At 45.3% G+C, this 20,828-nt stretch overlaps 1 protein-coding gene across 1 annotated transcript in view; it reads left to right on the forward strand.

The window, feature by feature from the left end:
* The first annotated feature begins 2,718 nt into the window (after positions 1 to 2,718).
* Positions 2,719 to 20,828, forward strand: part of TMEFF2 (transmembrane protein with EGF like and two follistatin like domains 2) — a 127,139-nt gene continuing 109,029 nt past the window's right edge. Inside the window, exons 1-4 of the mRNA XM_082057228.1 lie at positions 2,719 to 3,144; positions 4,526 to 4,635; positions 10,111 to 10,240; positions 12,567 to 12,593. Of these exons, the coding sequence (XP_081913354.1) occupies positions 2,967 to 3,144; positions 4,526 to 4,635; positions 10,111 to 10,240; positions 12,567 to 12,593 (445 nt within the window). The 5' untranslated portion in view covers positions 2,719 to 2,966. The remainder of the gene's footprint in view (positions 3,145 to 4,525; positions 4,636 to 10,110; positions 10,241 to 12,566; positions 12,594 to 20,828) is intronic.

Consider the following 20,828-nt stretch of genomic DNA (forward strand, 5'->3'; position numbering starts at 1 on the left):
AGCCGGGTTTCTGCTGCTGTATTTAATGATACTCTGAGAATGCTGGATATACTCGCAGTACCATCTTGGGCGTGAGTTACAGCGACAGGAGAGACAGATCAGAAAAGGGCCTGGTTGCGAGACTGGGAAAGGCTTACCTAACAGTTTCATTCATATGGTCTGGTTAAACTGGTGTTTAAGTGAGGAGGCCAGCCGTGCCTTTGTGATCTGTAGCTGTGGAAAGGAAAGTGATTTGGGGTGGAAGAAGAGAGGAAGTGGAGAAAAAGTAGAAAAACAGAACGAGAATAGAAACTGTGGGTCATGGTCGTTGCAACCAGAGGAAAACAGAGCAGTGAGACCACATAGAGGAACCAGGGAAGTAGGAAGAAAATCAACAAGGAAGGGAGAAAGAAGAAGGAAGAGAAAGCAGGACATTCCCCTGGTGAGGCTGTTTGACTGTGGTACCTGGCCAGCCAAGACACTTTTTATTTTTAAGCACTTCAGTGATCAGTAAAGCAGACAGATGAGTTTCAGCAAGCAACAAACAATGAATATGAGAAAGAAGAAACAACCTAAAAAAAAAAAAAAAAATGAAAGAGGAGAAATAGAATATGATCGTAAATGGAATAACAGAATGGCACCAAAAAAAAAAAAAAAAGTGAAATAAAGAGCTAAAGGGAAAGAAAAAGATTGATCTGGCACCAGGTGCTCAGCTGGCAGATACTCTGTAGTCCCACAGAAGACAAAGGATAAGATTCAGTGCAACCACTAGCAGGCAGTAAAAATTAGTGTTTCCTTTCTGATAGGTGCTGCTTAGGGCTTGATTAGTCAGTGGGAAATGGTAGGCACAGAGATTTTTGTGGATCTTTATCAGTGGATCTTTGTGCATATTAGAATGTGCAAATTGATACTCTCTTAATTGTAGCAAAGGCTTCTGGTGGGTAGATGAGGTCAGTACAAATAGCGGCTGGTGGGCAGAGCAGGGAGCAGACATAGATGTATGGGGCTGCAAGGTGATAGAAGAAACCTGTCGTATAGCTTATGGAGGAGCTAGATAGGAATTAAATGAGCTGAAAATATTCTTTGGCTTCAGTGTACCAGACCTCCATATGAACGGGATGCTAAGCAGTAGTAGTGTTGTTGTATGGATTTGGGTAGACCCCTCAAAGTATGGTTGCATGAAATGTGTCAGCTGGTATTTTTAAAGAGCAAGTCCTAAATCTTTAACTTTGGGCTCGAAAGAGAAGTCATGCTTTTGGGAATAGTAAACTTCAAGCAGGGCCTCCACACACTCATTCGGGGGTCTCTGGGGCCGCTGCTGCCCCTTGGGAGTCCTGAGTTGGACTCCGCAGGGAGATGGGGGAGGAGGGGGGACAGGGTCAGCCTGGCTCCTGGGCTGCCGCCCCTCCCGGGCCCTGCGGTCCTGTCCGGTGGGACGGGACGGGCCCCGGAGGCTCCCACCTCCCCGGACACTGGACGAGCACATGGCGAGGGAGCGCCTGTGTCTAGAAAGCGCTTCCCTGTTGCCGTCTGGACAAATTGATCCGTTTTTGTTTTGGTTTTCGTGGTTTTTGTTTTTGTTTTAATTTTCCAGTATAACGCGTCCTTGCCGCCGGCAGGGCCGCACGTTAAGTGCTGGGCGGGGGACGAGGGAGTCCCATTCACCTGGCAGGTGTCTGTCGGCTTCGCTACGCCCGGGCACCGGCTGCGAGCGGGCGCGGAGACGCGCGGAGGAGGAAAAGCTGAGCCGCCCTGCGGCGAGGCTAAGGTAGGGGCCGAGGCGATGGCTCCGAGCACGGAGCGGGAAGGGTGCGGGGGGACTCTGCTACTGTGCCCCCGCCGCCCCGGGAGGGTGGGCGAGTCCCCACCGTCCGTCCTGGCCGCCGCCTCCAAAAACTAAAACCCCGGAGAGGAGAAACGGAGATGGATGCGCGGCAAAGGGCGCATCGGGGAGAGGCGGAGAAAGGTTACTGCGGAGCTTCCGCGCTCTCCGAGCGTGGGTTAGGCGTTGGGGAGCAGAGCAGCCCTCCGTGCCGGCGTGATGGTGCAATTTTTTGCTTCGGCTCCGTCGCGGGGATGGTGCTGCAGCCCGACAAGCCCTTGGCTGCTGCCTGCCGAGGCTGGGCAGAATCTCCCACCCTCTGTTCTCCCTGCTTACCCCCGCTGTGCTCGTTTCTTCCCCTCGGCGGCCGTGTGTCCGCTCCAGACCCCACTAGCCGTGAGAGTGTTTTATTTCCCTAACGTCGCAACCGCACGTGATTAAACACGGGCACTCGGCTGTGCGGCCAGCAACTTCAGCAGCGCCCAGGTTTGAGAGGCGGGGAGGGATCACGTCTGTACATGCCAGCGCACCCAGGTGAGCCTGCGGCTCTGTGCTGCCCGGGCTCCGGGGTGCGCACGGAGGACAGCGGCGCAACGCTGCCCGGTCCCCGCCCCGTCGAGGGTGCCCGCAGCCAGCGGCGCGGCATGGGGGTCGCCCCAGCCCTGGAGGTGCCGAGCACGAGCGCAGCGCCCCTCGGTCCCCTGTCCGGCCCTGCCCCGGGCACTGCCGCGGGGCGCAGCAGCATCACCGGCGGCCCCGCCCGCCGGGCCCCGCATCCCGCTCGGCCAATGGGGGCAGTGCGGCGGCGGCACGTGACGCGGCGGGCCGGGACCTGCTGCTGCTTCCCCCGCGCAGAGGGATGCGGGCGGCAGAGCGGGGCAGGCGGCGGCGGCGGCTGCGCGGCGGCGGCCCCTCCGCGCCCTCCCCCCGCTCCTCGCCGCCCGGCCCCTATGGCAGCCGCTCCCCGCCCCGCCGCCGCCCGCACCCCCGCGCCGCCCCGCCGGCTTCCGCCGCTCCTCTCCCCAGCGTCGCGCCCGCATTCAGCCGCCGCTCGCTGACCCGCTGCCGCCGCCGCCGGCCGGGGCCACGGGATGCCCAGCGGCCCCGCCGCCCGTCCCTGCCGCCCGGGGGGCACGCCGCCGCCGGAGAGTTGAGTTAGGAAGTCATGGTGCCCTGGGAGCCCTCCCCGCCCCGGCAGTGCGGCGGCGGCTGGACGCTCTGCGACTGCTGCTGCTGGCTGCTGCTGCCCGCCGTGCTGCTCGTCCTCGCCCGCCCCGACAAGCTGGCGGCCTTCCCTACCTCCTTAAGCGACTGCCAGACGCCCACCGGCTGGAACTGCTCCGGTAAGCACCGGAGCACCCTGCGCCCGGCTCCTCCGTGCCCCGTCGGGTGCTCAAAGTTGCTCGGGCGAGCCCCGGAGGAGGCAACTTCAGCGGGCGATGCCGCGTCCCGCTGAATACACGGGAATAGAGAAGGGGAAAAGTCCCTGGCGTCGGGGCTCGCCCCCGTTCCCGGCGCGGCCGCAGCCCCCGGGCTCCCCGGTGCCCCTCGCTCCGCGGGTCCGGGCGCGGCAGCTGCGCCCTCCGCCGGTGCCCAGCGCCGCGGCTGCGGGCGGTTCCCCCCCGGTAAGGCTATCCCCGGTAGAGTTCCGCAGCTCCCCGCCTAAACGGGGCAACTCGGCGCGGGGATACGGGAGACGGGCCGCGTGTGCGCATCCTGCGGGCGGCTGTTTCCCTGCGCACCGAATGGAGGGCAAACCGAGGGATGGACGCCGCGACACCGGGAACCCGGTGCCTGTTCCTTAAAGTCGGGCTGACCTTTATAATGAGTTTCCCATGTAGGTCAGCAGCCGGTCCGGCTCCACTATGTAAATTTTGAAATTAGACTGTAATAGTATTCTAAGGGATTGAGTGTTATTCACAATAATGTGTGCATCGCACATAACATTGGGGGGGTAATTTCTACTGTAAGCTCTTTATTTTAAACATGTAGCAATACGGTTAAGAGTGCTTGGATTTAAAAAAAAAAAAAAAAAAGATGGATTTAAATCTTAATGGGTTTGGAGTCTGATATAGCTGTTTTGTTTAATACCTTGCTGCACGCTGTTGGAGTGGGAAGTCAGCTAGTGAAATCTGAAATTCATGCTTGTATTCGTGAACTGAATCTTCAGTTAGATCTGTCGGATTTTCCTGGAGAAAATGAAGGCAAAGAGCTATAGGTTCACTCAGCGGCTTGTGAGGAACCTGGCACTTCTGTTAACTTAGAGGTGATCAATCTTCATTGAGATCAGGCAGACCATCACAGAAAACACACAGCCTGTTTGTCTTTATTATTGGGGGCTTTGTTGCATCATGGACTGGAGAAATTCCAATTTGGACGTTTGTCCAACAGATTTGTGATCGGATGGGGCTAAGTTGATGATGTTTCCAACCCAGAGCCATGAAATAGTGTAATTACTGGGGCACTTCTGAGGAAATAGGGTCTGTGAAATAGAAAAAAAGAAGAGAAAGTGTGTGTGTGGCTGTGGGGAATAAGGACTAATAGAAAGACCGATGGAACAACTAGAGAAAAAGTGGAGAACTGAGGACAGGGAAGGACAAAAAATATCTGGACTGAATCATTTCATCAACAAGGTTATTGTGCTGCATGCATTCAAATGCAATCACCCCATATTGTTTGTCTTGCTGGACCAAACCTCACTTTTTTTTTTTCTTTACATTTGAGGTTATGATGACAGAGAAAATGATCTCTTTCTCTGCGACACCAATACCTGTAAATTTGATGGGGAGTGTTTAAGGATTGGAGACAGTGTGACTTGTGTCTGTCAGTTCAAGGTAAGAAGATTGATATTTCATTCTGTAATTCACTAATGAGAATACAAATCAAGGATCTCCCTTTATAACCTATCGCTAGGCAATTTATTTTTCTACATGCAGAGAAGTTAGAGGGAAAACCTGGCAGCACATATAAAAGCTGGCAGGAGAACCAACTGGTGTCAAGAAGACATAAGTTTCTCTGGGAAAATGCAGATGCTGTGGCTTTAAACATCCCTTCGGGTCTGCAGTTTCAGGTTGCGCATTTCTGATTTTTTTGTCTCTGCCCTTTTAACAAGGATTTAGAGTCCTTTCTAAATTCATTTCTGATACAGATCATGGCTTATTGTATTCAGAGTTCTGATCTAGTTAAAGAAATGGATCTGTAATGTGCTTATGCAATATTTTCAGGAAGGGCTGCGTAGTGACAATGCTTCTGCCTCTTTATCTGCTCAGCTGATCAGATTAAGGAGCAATCCCTCTGTTCCAAAATCATGAACTTCCGTTAGGTTTTATATAGTTTTAGGGGGGTTGCTACTGAGTAGTAGGGGTTTTTCCTTCTATTTCTTCTCTCTCCCTCTTGCAGCTACATCTAAACCTCAGGCAGTCTTAAAGTCAGATGATTTCATTATGAAGGATTCCATTTAATATGTTTTAGCCAACTCACAAAACAGCTGTGCTTTACATAACGACCTGAATAAAACCTGAACAAATTAAAGGAGTTTTAAGCATGTACCAGCACGTGTTGTATGTACGCTTATGCCCCTGTGGTTTTTCGCATTTTAATGTGGATCTGTGAAGTTGTGGAACTTGTAACGTTGATTTGAGTGTTTACAGTAGAGCAGGCCAAATAGTGCACAGTTCAAGACTGTGCACATCTGTAATGATTAATTTATTATTGAGCTTTGATAGACTATTCGCTTTGAAGCATGACAAGTATTGTTTATGTTTCTAGAGCCAAATGTGTCTTTGGAGAAAAAAAGCAAGTTATAAATTCCATCATATAAAACAAGGAATTTTCTGTAATGAGAACAGGACAGCTGTTTGCTGAAGTGTTTGTGTTTCCCACATTGGGAGAGAATTCATATTGACCGTGGTTGGTTGTTGTAGTTTTGTTTGTTTGTTTTGTAGGGTTTTTTTTAAATTTCATTTCTAGTTTGCGTGCAATCAAATATTCAATGTGAGAACTCTATTTTAAGTACTTGCCTTGGCTCAGCATGTGCAGCGATTTAAGGGCTGGTCTGCTTTCCCTTTCTAAGAAAAATCTGTAATGCAGTGAAATGACTGCGATTTGTCCGATTGCCTGGGGCAGATGTTGTGCCATGTTCATGGGGAGCTTAGAGCAGCCACAGAAAAAACTTGGGTCTTGTCTTTGGTCCCAGTTGGGTGTTGACATTTGGCATAAAGCAGTGGACTCATAGCCTAGAAGAAGCAAATCCAGATGCTGGGGAGGAAGGCACTGGGAGCACTGTTTTCCCAAGGCAGGGTGCTGGTCCCTGCTGATTTGGGGTAAATGAAACTCTCCAGGTTGTGTTGTCTCCTCTTTGAGAGGTGAATGCTATATATGTGCTGAGTTGAGCAGTTCTGTAGGGCGCCATTGAAACAGCTTTAAGGAAATTGGATAATTGTATATGAATATGTAAATGAGATCAAAAGAACGAGTTGGGCCTGATCACTAGTAAATGGATTAAAATCGGCAGCAGTCTTTGGTTTCAGTGGCCTTGGATCAAGCCCTGTAAACATCTGGGAGCTCTTTGTCTTGCTTTGAATCTTCCGCATTGCCAGCTGTGACCTTGGGGGGCAAATTACCTGTGGCCGATCCTGGGAAGGGTGGTGCGGTGCCGGGGGCTGCTGGAGTCAAATGCGTCCCCTTTGATACAGGCAGAGCTGGGGGCATGTCAGCTTCTCTTGTAGCATCAGTGGACAATGTGATAAGCCAAAAAGATATGCCACCAAAGTAGAAAATCAATTTCTAGTGTGGCATCTGAAGCTGGCTAAGTAAGGCAGAGCCAGCCAGGTAATTTATGTCATGAGTAAGGGGATTCTCGATCAGAATTCAGGTCCCCCATTTCAGTGACAGCTCTCTGGGGTGATAGTGAGCAAATCAATAGCAGACTCCTCATCACTATAATTACTTTTTATGTTTTCTCCAGAATTTGCCAGGGGCTTTAACTGCAGCTTGAGAGAACAGACAAGGACAGAAAGCTAATTTTGTTTCTGCACTGTTAAAAAGTCCTGCGCTGGCCAGCCCATGTCTTGAGGGGCTGGGAGAGGCAGAAGTGGGGAACAGAGCTGCTGCAATCTTGGTCTAGGATTTTTTCAAACCAGAATCACAGATGCATCATGTCTGTCCAGGTGGAGTTAATAAAATTAAGTTATTGTTATTTGAAAGGCTGAACATGATCAGAATGATCTGCAAAACCTGAGTTAGGCTTCCATTGCTGGAGAGCAGACACATGTGCTAAAGGAGGGATTCATATTGACTGTCTCTCTCTTAAATTTGATGAACATAACCAAAAATATTCCATCAACGCTGCAGGTCTTTTCACTTCAGCCACCAAGACTGGGCACATTCACTGGTTTTAATGTGAGGAAAGAGTCCCGTTTTCTGGCATATTGAATCCTTCATGTGCTTCAGTGTTTGTGGAACTGGAACATCACCTGGCCAGCTTGCAACTTTATATTTCTGGAACTTAGTTCATGACATATGTGGCATTTTGTGAGTATTTAATCCATGAGAGTGGAAGGAGGTCAATCTTTTAACAATGTCATCTTTAGAAAACAAACCTTATGCTTTCAGTGCTCAGCACTAACCCCAACATTTGCAGAACTGGTTTGTCTCTGGCTGTGACAGTCGGCACTTGTGGCTTGCTCTGCAGCTGTGTTTTAAAAATGTGCATGTATAAGAGAGAAGTGGACAGTATGGTATTGTGCTGCTGGGTTTAGTGGGAGTTTTGACATGGATTTCCCAGAGTGCTTGAACAGTTGAGGGATGGAGAATCATTCTTGCATCCAGGGCTTGGTCTGTTGAGCCCTAAACCAATGCCAAAAATGTGTCACTAGACTGAGGAAACTGGCAGTCAGTGTCTAATGTTCTGTAGTACCAGCAAGAAGTATTTTATAACGGTGAAGAGCTGAGCATACTGGATTCAGCATGGTCAAGGACAGGAGTCCAGCTCTACTGGGTTAGGAGTAACCTGTGGGCTAACACCACAACCTTCTCATCGGTGGTCTTCTCTTTACTGGGTAACTTCCACTATGGTTTCCTGGTGGGTTTCAGAGCCATCCCAGCTCAAAGCCAAGGCAGAATCGGTCTGGAATATCTCGCTCCTTTTTTGTTCCTTGTGGCTCAGCAGCAGCTCCTATGTTCCTGCCTTTTCCATCCAAATACCGGTTGTCCAAAGGTGGTGCTGGGAAGAATGTCAGCAGATGAAGAAATACATCTATGACCAGCACAGTCTGAGAAAGAAAAGACCGGATCACCTGTGCTCATTGTGCCCTCTGACTAAAGCCATGTTTGAGTGTGGCTGGAGCCACAGGAGAGATGAGGAAGCTTCTGCTATGAGAGTTAATCTTTCTTGGAGCCCTGGTGTCTTTCAAACGTGTTTGAAAATTGCCAAGCTTTGGAAGAAGTTCCAGCCTAGCTCATAGCAGCTCTGTCACTCGTTTCTGTGGCTCAGGATGTCACCCTTGATGCTGGATGCTGTGCACGGAGTGCTGTCTGGCCTTTCAGATTTGCAGCTGAGTCAGTGTAAAAGATCGTCTCTTGCTCTGGGCAAAACCAACAGAGAGTTTGCCACTCTGGTGGGAACAGGATCCAGCGTTGTTTCTATGTGTAACAGAGCCTGTTGAGATACTTTGGGCCAAATTCTGCACAGATTGCTCTGGCAAAAAGTCCCGGGGTGACAAGCATGTCTGAAGCAAGCATGATTTGATCCTTCATGCTTTAGAAAATTCACATGATTGTGTTATTGTCCTGGTTAAGTATTCCAGATCAGCCTCCAGCAATTGCTGTTGAGCTTCTGGACGAAGTTGGCATTTTCTGCTTGAAACGCTGCTCAGATTTGGAACATAATGGTGAAAATAGCAGAGAAACACTTTTAAATCGACTGTTTAAAATCTCTGCGTGGAGGAGCCCTTCGTTGGGAGGGGAAGGAGAGGATTTCTGCTGTTGTGGCTGCTGGTTTTCTTTCTTCTTCCAAAGGAAGAAAGCACTGGGGGTGGGCAGCAGCTTGGGAAGATTTAAGAAAATACAATGCACGAGGAAAATGTCATTTGATTTGGCCCAATCAAAATGTCACTCTGACCAACTATGCATAATTTCTTGGCAGCTGCTCTGTGTGGAGGCCTGCAATTAACGCAATCTATGCAATTGTTTGTGTTAATCACTTCTGTAGTCATTCACTTTGAAGCACATTTGATGTTTATATTCCTGGAATTTCAGTTCTGCGTTGTACATTGTGCCTCATGAACACACCTCAGACACTTCATGGCTTAATACAACTAAATAGGAAGTAAAATTTCTTTTTAATTTTTACTTGGATTTAAGAAGAGGTGAGCATTTGTAAATAATAATTGTGATCATTCCATTTGTTATAATTAAACAATGAGGCATACCAGGAGTACGGTAATCATGAGATAATCATATCCCTGGTATAATTACCATGTACAGGGTACATCCAAGTATTTCTAAGCCTCAGAGTGTGATTATCTTATGATAACTGCACCCGGTAGGTTGTCCAATTTTCCATATAAAATGGAATTATTTTTATTGAAATGAGCAAGAGAGGGCAAAGCTGTCTTTTCTGATGTAGAGGGAACAAAGCAGGTAGTTTGCAGAGCCAAGCAGGAGTTTGGGGTGAAGGAGGGGTGTGCGGCGTGGGGAACTTCTGCACTCTTCAGTGGCAAGGAGAGCTCGGAACTCTGCAGAGCATCCCGGGAACAGAACTGTCTTTGCAGAAAGAGGGCTGGATTTTGATCGTAGGTCTCTCAGAAATCATTTCGCTCTGTGCAGTCAGTTCTGATAATAGCAAAAGTACTTAAGTAGAGAGTTATATGCACACAGGCAGACGCTTGTGTGTATGCAAGCGGCTGTCTCTGTAGCAGGGAGGTGTGTGTGCAGAAGGAGGGGAAAAACAAGCCTGTTCCTTAGGACTTGTCTGTAGCCACCCAATGGAAACACATGAGCTGCTACTGCAGATGCGAGGAGCCCTTTGCCTTGCCCATGTTTCTTCCCTGGGAATGCCCCCCTGCCTCTCTGGGGCACTTATTGAACCCTTTGGCCACTCAGATTATCTTTTTCCTAACCTGTTTAAGACTGGTTTATGCTCCTCGGCCTTTTGTCTTTACAAAAATCCTCCCTGGTATCTGTAAAGATGAGGAGGAGGGTCAGTGTGTCCCTCACCTGTGGTTTTAATACTGGTGGGGGGTACCCAAAAGGATGTTGTGCCACCCCACATGTGACTGACACCTCTGCTCTCTGTCCCTTCCCCTCAGTGTAACAACGATTACGTGCCCGTCTGCGGCTCCAACGGGGACACGTACCAGAACGAATGCTACTTGAAACAGGCTGCCTGCAAGCAGCAGAGTGAAATTCTCCTGGTGTCCGAAGGATCGTGCGCCACCGGTACGTATGAATGCGCCCCAGGCTGCCTGTGTACCTTGCCGTGCCCCTGGATAAAATAACCTGTGGATGGCAAAAGCCATTTGAATCCCTGCTTTGAATTCATTACGGGTTAATTCTTTGCAGTTTTAGACATGAGAAGATGCTGCCATCCTTCCTTTTTATGTAACTAATTTAGTGTAGGCTTGCAGTCTGTGATACATTATACCCTTGACTCTGTTTTGAAGAGCTCAGTACAGAGGTTTTCTTTTGTTTTTGTTGTTTTTTTTAAATACGTATCTTTTGCTCCTGATCATCCTGTGCACTCTGTACACTTCTGAGCTGTTATGAGAAGTAACTGGAAGTAGATTAAACAAGCAGATGTCTGATAAGTGGGCATCTGGATTACCACAAACCTCTCCGCAATCTGGAGAGAGAGAACTGGAGCGTTATTGCCTGTAATCCAGTTTCTTAGGTTTTTCCTTTTGCATGTAGGACTAGGTTCCCAGCTGGGGTGATTCAACAGACCACTGATTGTGATGAGCCAGTTTATACCAGCTGAAGATTTGGCCCAAAACACACTTAATGAACAAGTCTGTGCAACAGGTGTTTTTGTTTTTTTCTGGACTTGTTGGAAGAACTAATTAAAGAGCATATATGTAAATTGATGGACATTTGGGACACCTTTGCTTAACTCTGGGCATCATGAGCTATTTGTATCTCTGCTTTTATGACACACATAGAAAGGTGAATGAGTAAAATCAGGAAAACCGAGTTGCTTACGTGCAGGAGTTCTTCACATTCTTCTCTTGTGCTTAGTATCTGTTAGAGGTGGGCAGTGAAGTTAACTTGAAAAGAGCAGAAGTAAGTCTTTGTTCTTGAGAGAGTTCTTTAAACTTAAAGCAGAACTTCTTTTTGGATGAGGATGGAGTAGTCAATAAAAAGTGCATTAGACAAACTTTTTGCAGTGCCGTAATTTTGTCTTACATACACCTGAGAGATAATAAATTTCTTCCTTGGAAATGTTGTTTTTCTCTGAAGCTGTTACCTGACAATTTTGAAGAGGAAAAAAACATACACTGCAATTTTTTGTGTATAAATTGGTATTAAATGGAGCTCAGGCTGACAAAGCCTATTGTGGTGTAGGATTTGTTCAACTTAGTAAATTCTCTCAACACAGCAACTGGTCTTTTTTGGCTTAAACTTTTTGATTAAAGGGATCATTTTAGTGCATTGCTACATCTTTCCTTGAACTTGCTTGCTAACTGGCAGTGATCACGCTGGAAGCATTCCCTCTGACACACATTGTGGGTTCCAGAAACAGAGAAGGAAAAAAAAAGGGGAGGGGGTGTTCCTGGAGTCTTGATCAATTTGGCTTCTTTTTCCTCATGGGATGGGGCAGAGCGTGGGTGTTAGGAGGTCTGGCAGCAATCAGTCTCCTGGCCATGACGATTCAGATTCACGAGACTTTGCTGTCAGAAAATTAGATCTAACAGTTCATAGCATAATTGGATCCCAAAGCAGCCTTTCCAAACTGTTTCTATTAATCTTGATGCAGATCATTGAATAACCCCTCCACTAAGGCGGAGGATGGGATGACAACCTCCTTCCCTGCCAAGGAAACTCCGCTTGCGGATTGTTTTTGGTAACCCTACAAGTGTGTGCATTTCTGTGCTTTGCTTTTCTTAGGAAGTTTCGTAATGAAACACGAGGCTTGGCAGTTTGGTGATATTGCACTTTCTAAATTTGTGACTCTCATCATTCCAGCCAACAAAACATCGAGCAGAGGAAAAACAAAGATAAAGCACTCCATTTTGAAACTCAGCAACAGCCTTGAGAAAAATGGCATTTTGATCTTTTATCTGAAGACTTTGTATAATAATAATTTCAACAGTTTATTCCATCTAGTTATGATCTGATGAGATTTCACTGTTTTGTAAAGAAAGTGACATGAATTTCCAATTGATCTGGCCTCAAACAAATGGGTTTTAACAGTTCTCTTTGGCGGCAAGGGTTAGCAGTGGCCAAGTGAAGTAACTTTGCACAACTATTGGGAGCAAAGCTTTATCTGTCTCGGTACAACAAAACGAGGCAGAGGCTTGTGAGGACATTACAGCACTCCAGGGCTTACATTATTTTAGTCTGATATAGAGACTTTAAAGAAAAAGAGGTGGGATGTGAGAAAGATGCCTTGAGTGAACTACGTTCAGATTAGTTCTCTATCATTTATCCAGGGATGCCATAAGACATAAGGTACACTCTAATATGTTTAATGGGGCAGCCTTGCTTTGCATGCTTACAGGACATACCGGAGCACATGAATATGAATTTCTTTCTGTTCTTTTCTCAGATGCCGGCTCAGGATCTGGGGACGGAGGTAAGAGCCATCTTTTAATTTCTATCTGCTTATGTGTACACATATTGTCTTTCATCATTTCAGATTGTAAATGGATATGCTCTGCGGTTTAGTTGTTACACTACATATTGTCTTTCGTTTAGCTTTTTGTCTGACAAAAATGACATTTTGCATTTTAGTCAAACTGGAACCTAATAATGACATGCTGTTTTCTAGGGAAATTTAGAAAGCTCCGCTATTTCTGCTAGAACTTGGAATTATTCATAGGTTGTGCTAGGAGCTCTATCTCCATCTACTGTTACAGTTGCACTTATTTGTTTTATGCTTAGGGTAATATTTCTTTTGTTTTTAAAACATAAGCCAAACCCTTGGCTTCTCCTCACCGGAGGATTGAAGCCAAATATTTTGTGGTAATGGAGAGCACTCTTTCAAAGATATGAAGAAATGTCCCAGGGAAAAACAATGTGTGTCTATAAGAACAGCAGCAGCAAAAATGAATGCGAAAATAGCCCCAACCCTTTGCTGCATCCAGGTGATACTGGAAAATGTAGGCAGACTTGCATTTAAGTTTTGTTTTTTGGCTTTTTTTTGATTGGTTGGTTTGGTTTGTTGTTTTGGGGTGGTTTTTTTGTTATTTCTTAGGTGCAGTCGTTTGTGGGTTTGCTCATTTAACACTGGTCCCTGGGCTTTGTGACTGATCCATCTTGGAAGTTTAATATTGGGTCTGGGTGACTTTTGGGTTCTACTTGTATGGTGGGGCTGGTGGGTCAGGCTTTCCTGGGGGCTGGTCTGGTTCCCGAAAAAAAACCACAACCTAAAACATTGCTATTTGTTGTTAAAAATTTTGCCCAACTATTCCTATTTAATGTGCTTTTTAAATTGTGTTTTCAAACAGTTACACAAAGGAAATTCCTTATTCAGTGCTTAACATAAATCTACAATTTAATTTCTATTTATGATAGTGTTTTCACGCATATGGTCAGTAAATCGTTTTTCGGATGAAGTTGTGCAAAATTTGTCATGCAGGTACCAAAGCAAACGGATAAGATTTCCAGTTTGTTTTGTAACTGGGAAGGTGTGGAAACAAACTTGGCCACTTTCTGAAAGCAACAAATTCCATACTCAAAAAGCACAAGAATTTAAAAGTATGATTTCCAAACAGTTTCATTTTAAAAGCTAAGGTTGACAAAAGACGAGCAGAACAGGACCTTGGGGACTGACTGGGCAGACAGTGAGGAAGCAGATTTGTGAAGGAGACAGAACCAAGTCGGTGCGTGTCTTTAAAGGTCTACAAAGCTGCCGTGCATTGTTCAAGATTTAGTAGGCAGCTATGGCTGTTCTTAAAGTACAAAAGTATATTTATGTGCCCTAAGAAGCTAAATCCAGCTGAGTGAATGTTGTCACTACATCACTCTTTACTAGACACGGTCTGGTTGTAAAAGCTGCAATAAATTTGGGGTGTCATTACAGCAAGTCTTGTAAAAACACTTCAACAATCATGAGTGGGATGTTTTTCTTTGAGAAGCCTGAGGTCTCAGGCAATCTTGTGTGTTTCTGTTTTTATGAAAATATTCCTTTCTTGCGCATCTTCAGGCAGGATTCGTTATCAAACTGCTAACCAACGCAGCAGCATATTTTGCAAAACTACAGCCATAGGGGCCCTCCCAGCTGACCATACCTGTGCCTAAATCAGCAGAATGGGGCTGTGCTGACTGCTGTCAGTATCAGAGGTGCTGGGCACATCTGCAGCAAGGTACTTGAGATGTCTCAGATTCAGGGAGCCCTTAGGAAAGAGTGTTGTGGCCAGCAGGACCAGGGCAGTGACCGCCCCCCTCCACTGGGCACTGGTGAGGCCCCACCTTGAATCCTGGGTTCAGTTTTGGGCTGCTCACAACACAAAAGACCTTGAGGTGCTGGAGAGAGTTCAGAGAAAGGAATGAAGCTGGTGAAGAGTCTGGAGCACACGGGACCTGGGGGCTTCAGCCTGGAGGAGGCTGAGGGGAGACCTTCTCGCTCTTTTTCAAGGAGACTGGAGCATGGAGGGGGTGGCCTGTTCTCCCAGGTAACAAGTGACAGGGTGAGAGGAAACATCCTCAAGTCGTACCGGGGAAGGTTCAGATTGGATACTGGGAAAAATTTCTTCCTGGAAAGGGCTGTCAGGCATTGGAACAGGCTGCCCAGGGAAGTGGTGGAGTCACCATCCCTGGAGGAGTTGAAAAGACACATAGATGAGGTTTTTAGGGACATGGGTTAATGGTGGACTTGGCAGTGCTGAGTTAATGGTTAGACTTGATGATCTTAAAGGTCTTTATGCTTGTGTGACACAGGCTAGCACAATACTTCGGCATTGCTCTTTGCTCTGTGTTGCTTCTACATGTTGTGTTTTTTGGAGCTGGCAGAGTTTCTAGAAAGGTTCAGGTTTGTGCAACTGTTGCAGTTTGGTTTTGGGAGGTCCCTTGCAGCCAGGGAGAGCCAGACTGGGAAGTGAATTCAAATTGTGAATTGGTAGAGGACATAATGTTTTTCTGTTATCTTGGAACACAGCAAGTTCCTTGCTTTGAGGTGGTTTACCCCATGACTGATGGCAGTTCAGCTCTTGGTGCTGTGTTTCCCTTCATGGAGCTCCTTTCAAGTGAAATTATAACTGGGTGATACTTCAGAAACTGCTGGAAAGGAGTTGGTGCAATGGTCAGACCTACACAAACACACCACGTGGTGACACAAACCTCCTTTTCTCAGGAAACGGAACAGAGCAGGAGCAGAATAGCCAGAGGTTGCATTTTTCCTGCCACGTTTCCCTTCCACGTGTTCCTACCTGGGTTTGTAGAGAAGTCTTCTCCATTTATTATTTAGGATTTGGGGTTTTCTGCTTTCCTGTCAGGGATGCTGGGATCAGAGGGGTCTCAGCTTCTTAGCAATTTAATGATCTTGAGGGTTTTCCAGAGGTGATTTAATCCTTCTTTATGCAGCGATAGCATACAGAAGTCCCCTTATTTGTAAAGTGATGGGGGAATGTTAATCTCATTTGATTACTGAGCCTTCAGCATGCACTTTTGGTGATATCCAGTAAATGGGTAAGAACAGTAGGTGTTCAAGTTTCTTACTGAAGCAGACATTTTTCCCTGTAAATGAAGACTAAAAATGCAGAATCAAGAGCCGTTTCTGTGTTTTGATTGCAGAAGCTGGGAGTATGGTGTGGAATTATTTAAAAACCCATATCCCAGAAAGATACTAATCAATGGCAGAAAGAATGAATGTGAAAGAGTTTATACAGAGAGTAATTTAAAGAGATTCCATTCATTTTCATCTATGCCATTCTCTAGACAACTGGGTTTTTTTAGAACCCAATGATTCATGTTTTGGTCTCGAGCAGCTTCATAATGAATTCTCCCTCACTTCCTAGCTTCCTTCAAACAGCGACAACTCAAGATGCAGTATTTCATTATAGCTCTTAATGTGCTCAGAACATCTCTCTTTGATTTCGTTTTTACATTTAACACTTATTTCCCCCTCCCTGTGCTGTCTGTGTTTTGAGCTCTGTGGACTGGCTTGCATTCACAGCCCGATGGATTTACGGTGGGTGCCTGTTGCGTAAGGTGTTTCTGTGATACGGCAGTGTATAAGCACCTACATTGAATTAGTTTCAGAGCCTCATTCAATTTACCTTCAAGTCCTACTGACTTCAGTGGGAATTGAATGGGGCCCTTGGGTACGCAGATCTTATCCTAGTTTGATTTTCGTGTTAATTCTTTATGATCTAGACAAAAGCAGAATGAAAAAGCAAGTCATAATTCATCAATATCACCATCACCATTTATTTTGCAGTAGCATCTAGAGACACTAATTATAACATTAGAGATCCAGCATGGTGCACCCTGATACTGTGAGGCACTTCTTCACAGCAAGGGAGAGAATAAAATCTGTGAAGCAGGGTCTGTATATCCAAGTTGGGCAAAGGCTGGAAGTTGCATCAGAATTCAGTGACTGAATTGGGAATAACAAATGCCATTTCAGAGCCAAAACAGTGCTGTGTCTTTTGAACCATGCTGTTTGTCAGCAGACCCATATGTAATCCAGAAAGCATCTGCATTTATACTGTTCTTAAAGTTATTCTAATTTGCTATGGTACACATACCTGAAAATCGGCAACCTTACAAACTGTATTTTTTCCCCCATCTCTCTTTGCATGCTTATTTTACGGATGAGAATGGCTTGTTTGTTTGTTCTTTTGGTTTATCCCTTCAGTGTTATCCAGAAAAATTGAAGTCTTGCAGCTCTTTGTAGATGCCAGCACGTAGATTTAATGATAGATTTGGAATTCTACTCTGTCTTTCCTCTTGGCTTAGAGACGTGTGAGTAAACACACACATATTATAAATCGGGATGGAGCAGCAGTCATCTTCAGATGCTAACCCAGAGAAAACAGGAAGGAAAAAATTAACACTTTGTAGCCTATATTATTTTTAAGGCAAACTATAATGCAGCATGTGTATTTTTTTCCCCCGCTTTAATCAACAGGCAAATGACTACTTTGACCCAATTGCATTTGTACTTGTCTCCATAGGAGTTTTGTATGACTAACTTGAATTCAGCAGCTCTGCTGCTTTTCCACCAATTTCCCTTTCTGCTTTATTACGAGGTTGATTGATGGGCAGGGCTACACAGAACACAATGAATATTGCTGTAAACACTGTCCTAGCAACAACACTTGAGGCAAAATACACCATAAAACTTGGAGTATGAATTGGTTTGAATGAAACAACGTAAAAAATGCAATGTTGATAAGCACACATATTCTCAATATATGGGAAAATTCTGGGAGAGTTCTGGTTTAACCTCTGCAAGAAAGGGAATTCATATTTTGAGGTGTACAGATCCTGTCCTTTCTTTGCCTGGGTGTAATGGGTGATAACAGGCTTCTCTCATGTGAATTTAGAGTATCCGCTGACCCCATGTGCTACCATCAACTGCAATAAGGCAACAGGAAAGCTGCTTCTACTCTAATTTCATTTGGGAGGTATAATTTAAAGCAACATCCGAAGGTACAGGATCAACTATAAGCGACGTGCACTGACAGGGTAAATACCTCTGGAGGGAATGTTTAAATCTTCAGTGGTTGACCTGACTGTGTATGGTCAAATATACGTCTCCTTTGTTAAACAGGTTTTTACCTTGTTGACCTCAGCATGGCACTGAGCCCAAACCAATAAGCTCTCTGAAAGGCTGGGTTTATTAGCTCAGGCTCTTCACTGTCCTAACATGATTACATGACTTCTAGTTCAGGGCTGGTGCACATCTGACCTATTTAAGAGTTAGGTTGGGGAAAGGCAGTTTACATCTCTTTGTGGCCTTTAAAAATTAGGAAAGGATGAAGTTCCTATGTTTTTGTTGGCTAGATGAGAAGCACTTGGGCATTGGCACGTGCCCACCACAGGCATTTTGTGCAGGGTAGGAAGCATTAGGCAATCTTAGGAAGGAATGGGAACAATGGAAATACCAGCTTTTGCAATCCTCCTAGGCTCTTATTTGGGCTAAGTACTTGAGCTAACTGACCCTGCCTGCCTGAGATGTTCCAGCAAATCCCCACAGCTCCTGTGGACCTGAAGCTCTCCAGGTTTATCTATAAAGTACCAGCCTGGGAGATTCATAGAATCATTTAGGTTGGAAGAGACCCTCTGGATCATCAAGTCCAACCACAACCTAACTGCAACATTAAACCATGTCCCTAAGAACCTCATCTAAACACCTTTTAAACCTCTTCAGGAATGGTGACTCCACCACTTCCCTGGGCAGCCTGTTCCAAAATTCTGGTTTTGGATTTAGTTGATTGGCTTCTGCCTGCATTTTGCTTACTCCTTCTGCTGCTTCTGAAATCAGAATGCAAAAATCATGTGAAAAGTGGTGTGTTTTATCCCTGCACTTGCTTTGTCATTAATGGGCCAAAGTCTTTGCTGTGTTCTTGGTGTGAATGCACAGCTCCTCTCAAGCAGGCTCTCAGCTCGGAGAATACCATGGGAAAGAGTTGACCATAGTGAATCATTTATGACCCATTTTCAGCCATTCATGCAAAACCCAAGAAAATGAACAGAAGATGCCATAAGGATCCACAGACTTTTGTAAGTGAGAAGTAGGAGTGACATCCATTCATACCCTCTTTCCTAACTTATCCAGTCTTTCATGGTTTTTAGCACTTATTTTAAGTAGTTCAGAGCTACACAAGGAGACGGTGAATGGAAGATGTTCACCTAAATCAAAAAATGCTGAGGATGCTCTGGTTTTGCTTAAAAGTCAAAATTGCCTGTCCCCATCAAAGCAGAGCAAAAAAATCTAAAATATGCTGTCTAATCATATGCAATCTGTAAATCCACAAAAAATTAAGTCATCAAAATCCTATGATACTCTAGCGAACAGATTAAAAAGGGGGCATCCGATCATAAATACTCATTTATTGGTCTGTTATTGTAAACACAGCAAGAGAGGGATGTAGTGGACTAGATTTGTGTGCTGCTTCTCTGTTATCCTGGATTAATTTTCCCTGTGACAACTGCGGAGTCACTGGAGATTAGCTGTGATGACAGTGAGAGGTGAATCTAGCCCGTTTCGCTTTCCAATGCAGGGGGTTCTTCCACAGGCAAGAAAATTGCTACTTGAGCTTTCACATGGCTCCATCACGCTTAGTTCAGGCTGGACATGAAGAAGAAATGTTTTACACTGGGGGTGGTGAGACCCTGGCCCAGGCTGCCTAGTGAGGTGGTGGATGCCCCATCCCTGGAGACATCCCAGGCCAGGCTGGACGGGGCTCTGAGCAACCTGATCTGGGTGGAGATGTCCCTGCTCATGGCAGGGGTGGCACTGGATGAGCTCGGGAGGTCCTTCCAACCCAAACTGTTCTATAATTCTACTACGAACACCTTAATTCCTGGGGTAAGCACACGTGTTCAAGCACATGCTTAATTCTTATCACATGTGTAAATGCTATGGACTTGAAGTATTTCTTCTGAATGTTTTGCACAAGTGGAGCCTAAGGCAGCCTTGCAATGACCAGAACTACTTCAGCTCCTTGTGCATCTCTTGGTTATAAATTCTGTGGTGTAGTGATTGAAGCATCTGATTCACTTTGTGCTTGCTTTGAACTGTTTTTGGCGTGACATAGGATTTTATTAGATGCTCTCATGAGATCTTAATAAGAACAAATAAGATGAAAACTGCCAAGTCTTTCGTGTACTCGCTTTTCTTTAACTCTTACACTTCAGACCTCAGCTGAATCTGGCAAATCTAATATATTCTGCACTGGATATTTAAATTCCCTTTTGTCTGAGAGGCTTTCTTCCCTTTCAGAGATTCAGAAATAAAACCAGATTTTTTTGCCTGCGCTCTTTGAAGTCAGTGGGAGTTTATCTTCAGGAAGGGCGTGACTGATTTCCAGACACTTAGCAAACTGAACATTGCCACCTACTTTATGTAAATGCACATACAGGACAAGTTTAATGAGTGTGGTGCCAGCCCAAGAACAATTCATAATCAACTCCAGAGAAGTTAAAGTTTTATGGTACAGTGTCACCAGTCCTTAAGATGTTGCCCCAGGTCTTTCAGCTTGAGTTTTTTGAATAGTGTTAGAGAAGGTGCTTAGTTTTCCATTTAAAACAAACACATAAAATGTGGTTTAGTACTCATTGCTCAAGAGAATACTTGAATAGAAGCCCAAACTGCTGATCAATAGGAAGAACTCCAAATGGTATTCTGAATATATGATTTGGGGAAGAAGAGGTAAAAATTTTTCCATGATATTTCACGTGATATTTTTTAATACTTTGCTCTTCTTGATCTCATTTGTTCTAGCTGCATGGGAGTTAGATTACGATGGTGCCTATTTAAACCCATTAAGAAAGCAGCTACTGAAGCAGGACCCTTTTTACCTCAGCAGCCCCAAATATCTTTCTAGCAGGAGTTTAAAGAGAGCTAGTTAAGGGACTTTAAGGTTGTTTTTTTATAAGTTTGAGAACACGGTAAAGTTCTAAAGGTCTGAGAGGAGGTAGGTGTGTGAGTATTAAAAAGAGTAGAAGAAAAAATATCCAGATATTTGTAGGCCTGTCAATCTGATGTTGATTGAGGTAAAGCAGGACATGCAGACCTGGACCCGCTTAATAAAGAAATAAATGAGAACTTAATGCTGAGCAATATGGGCCAATGTAATAGATTTTGTCAACTAATTGAAATGTTATGAAGCTGCACGTTTGCTTGTTAAAGACAACAATA

Source organism: Streptopelia decaocto (assembly GCF_964273445.1).
Source record: "Streptopelia decaocto genome assembly, chromosome: 6".
Classification (NCBI taxonomy): domain Eukaryota; kingdom Metazoa; phylum Chordata; class Aves; order Columbiformes; family Columbidae; genus Streptopelia; species Streptopelia decaocto.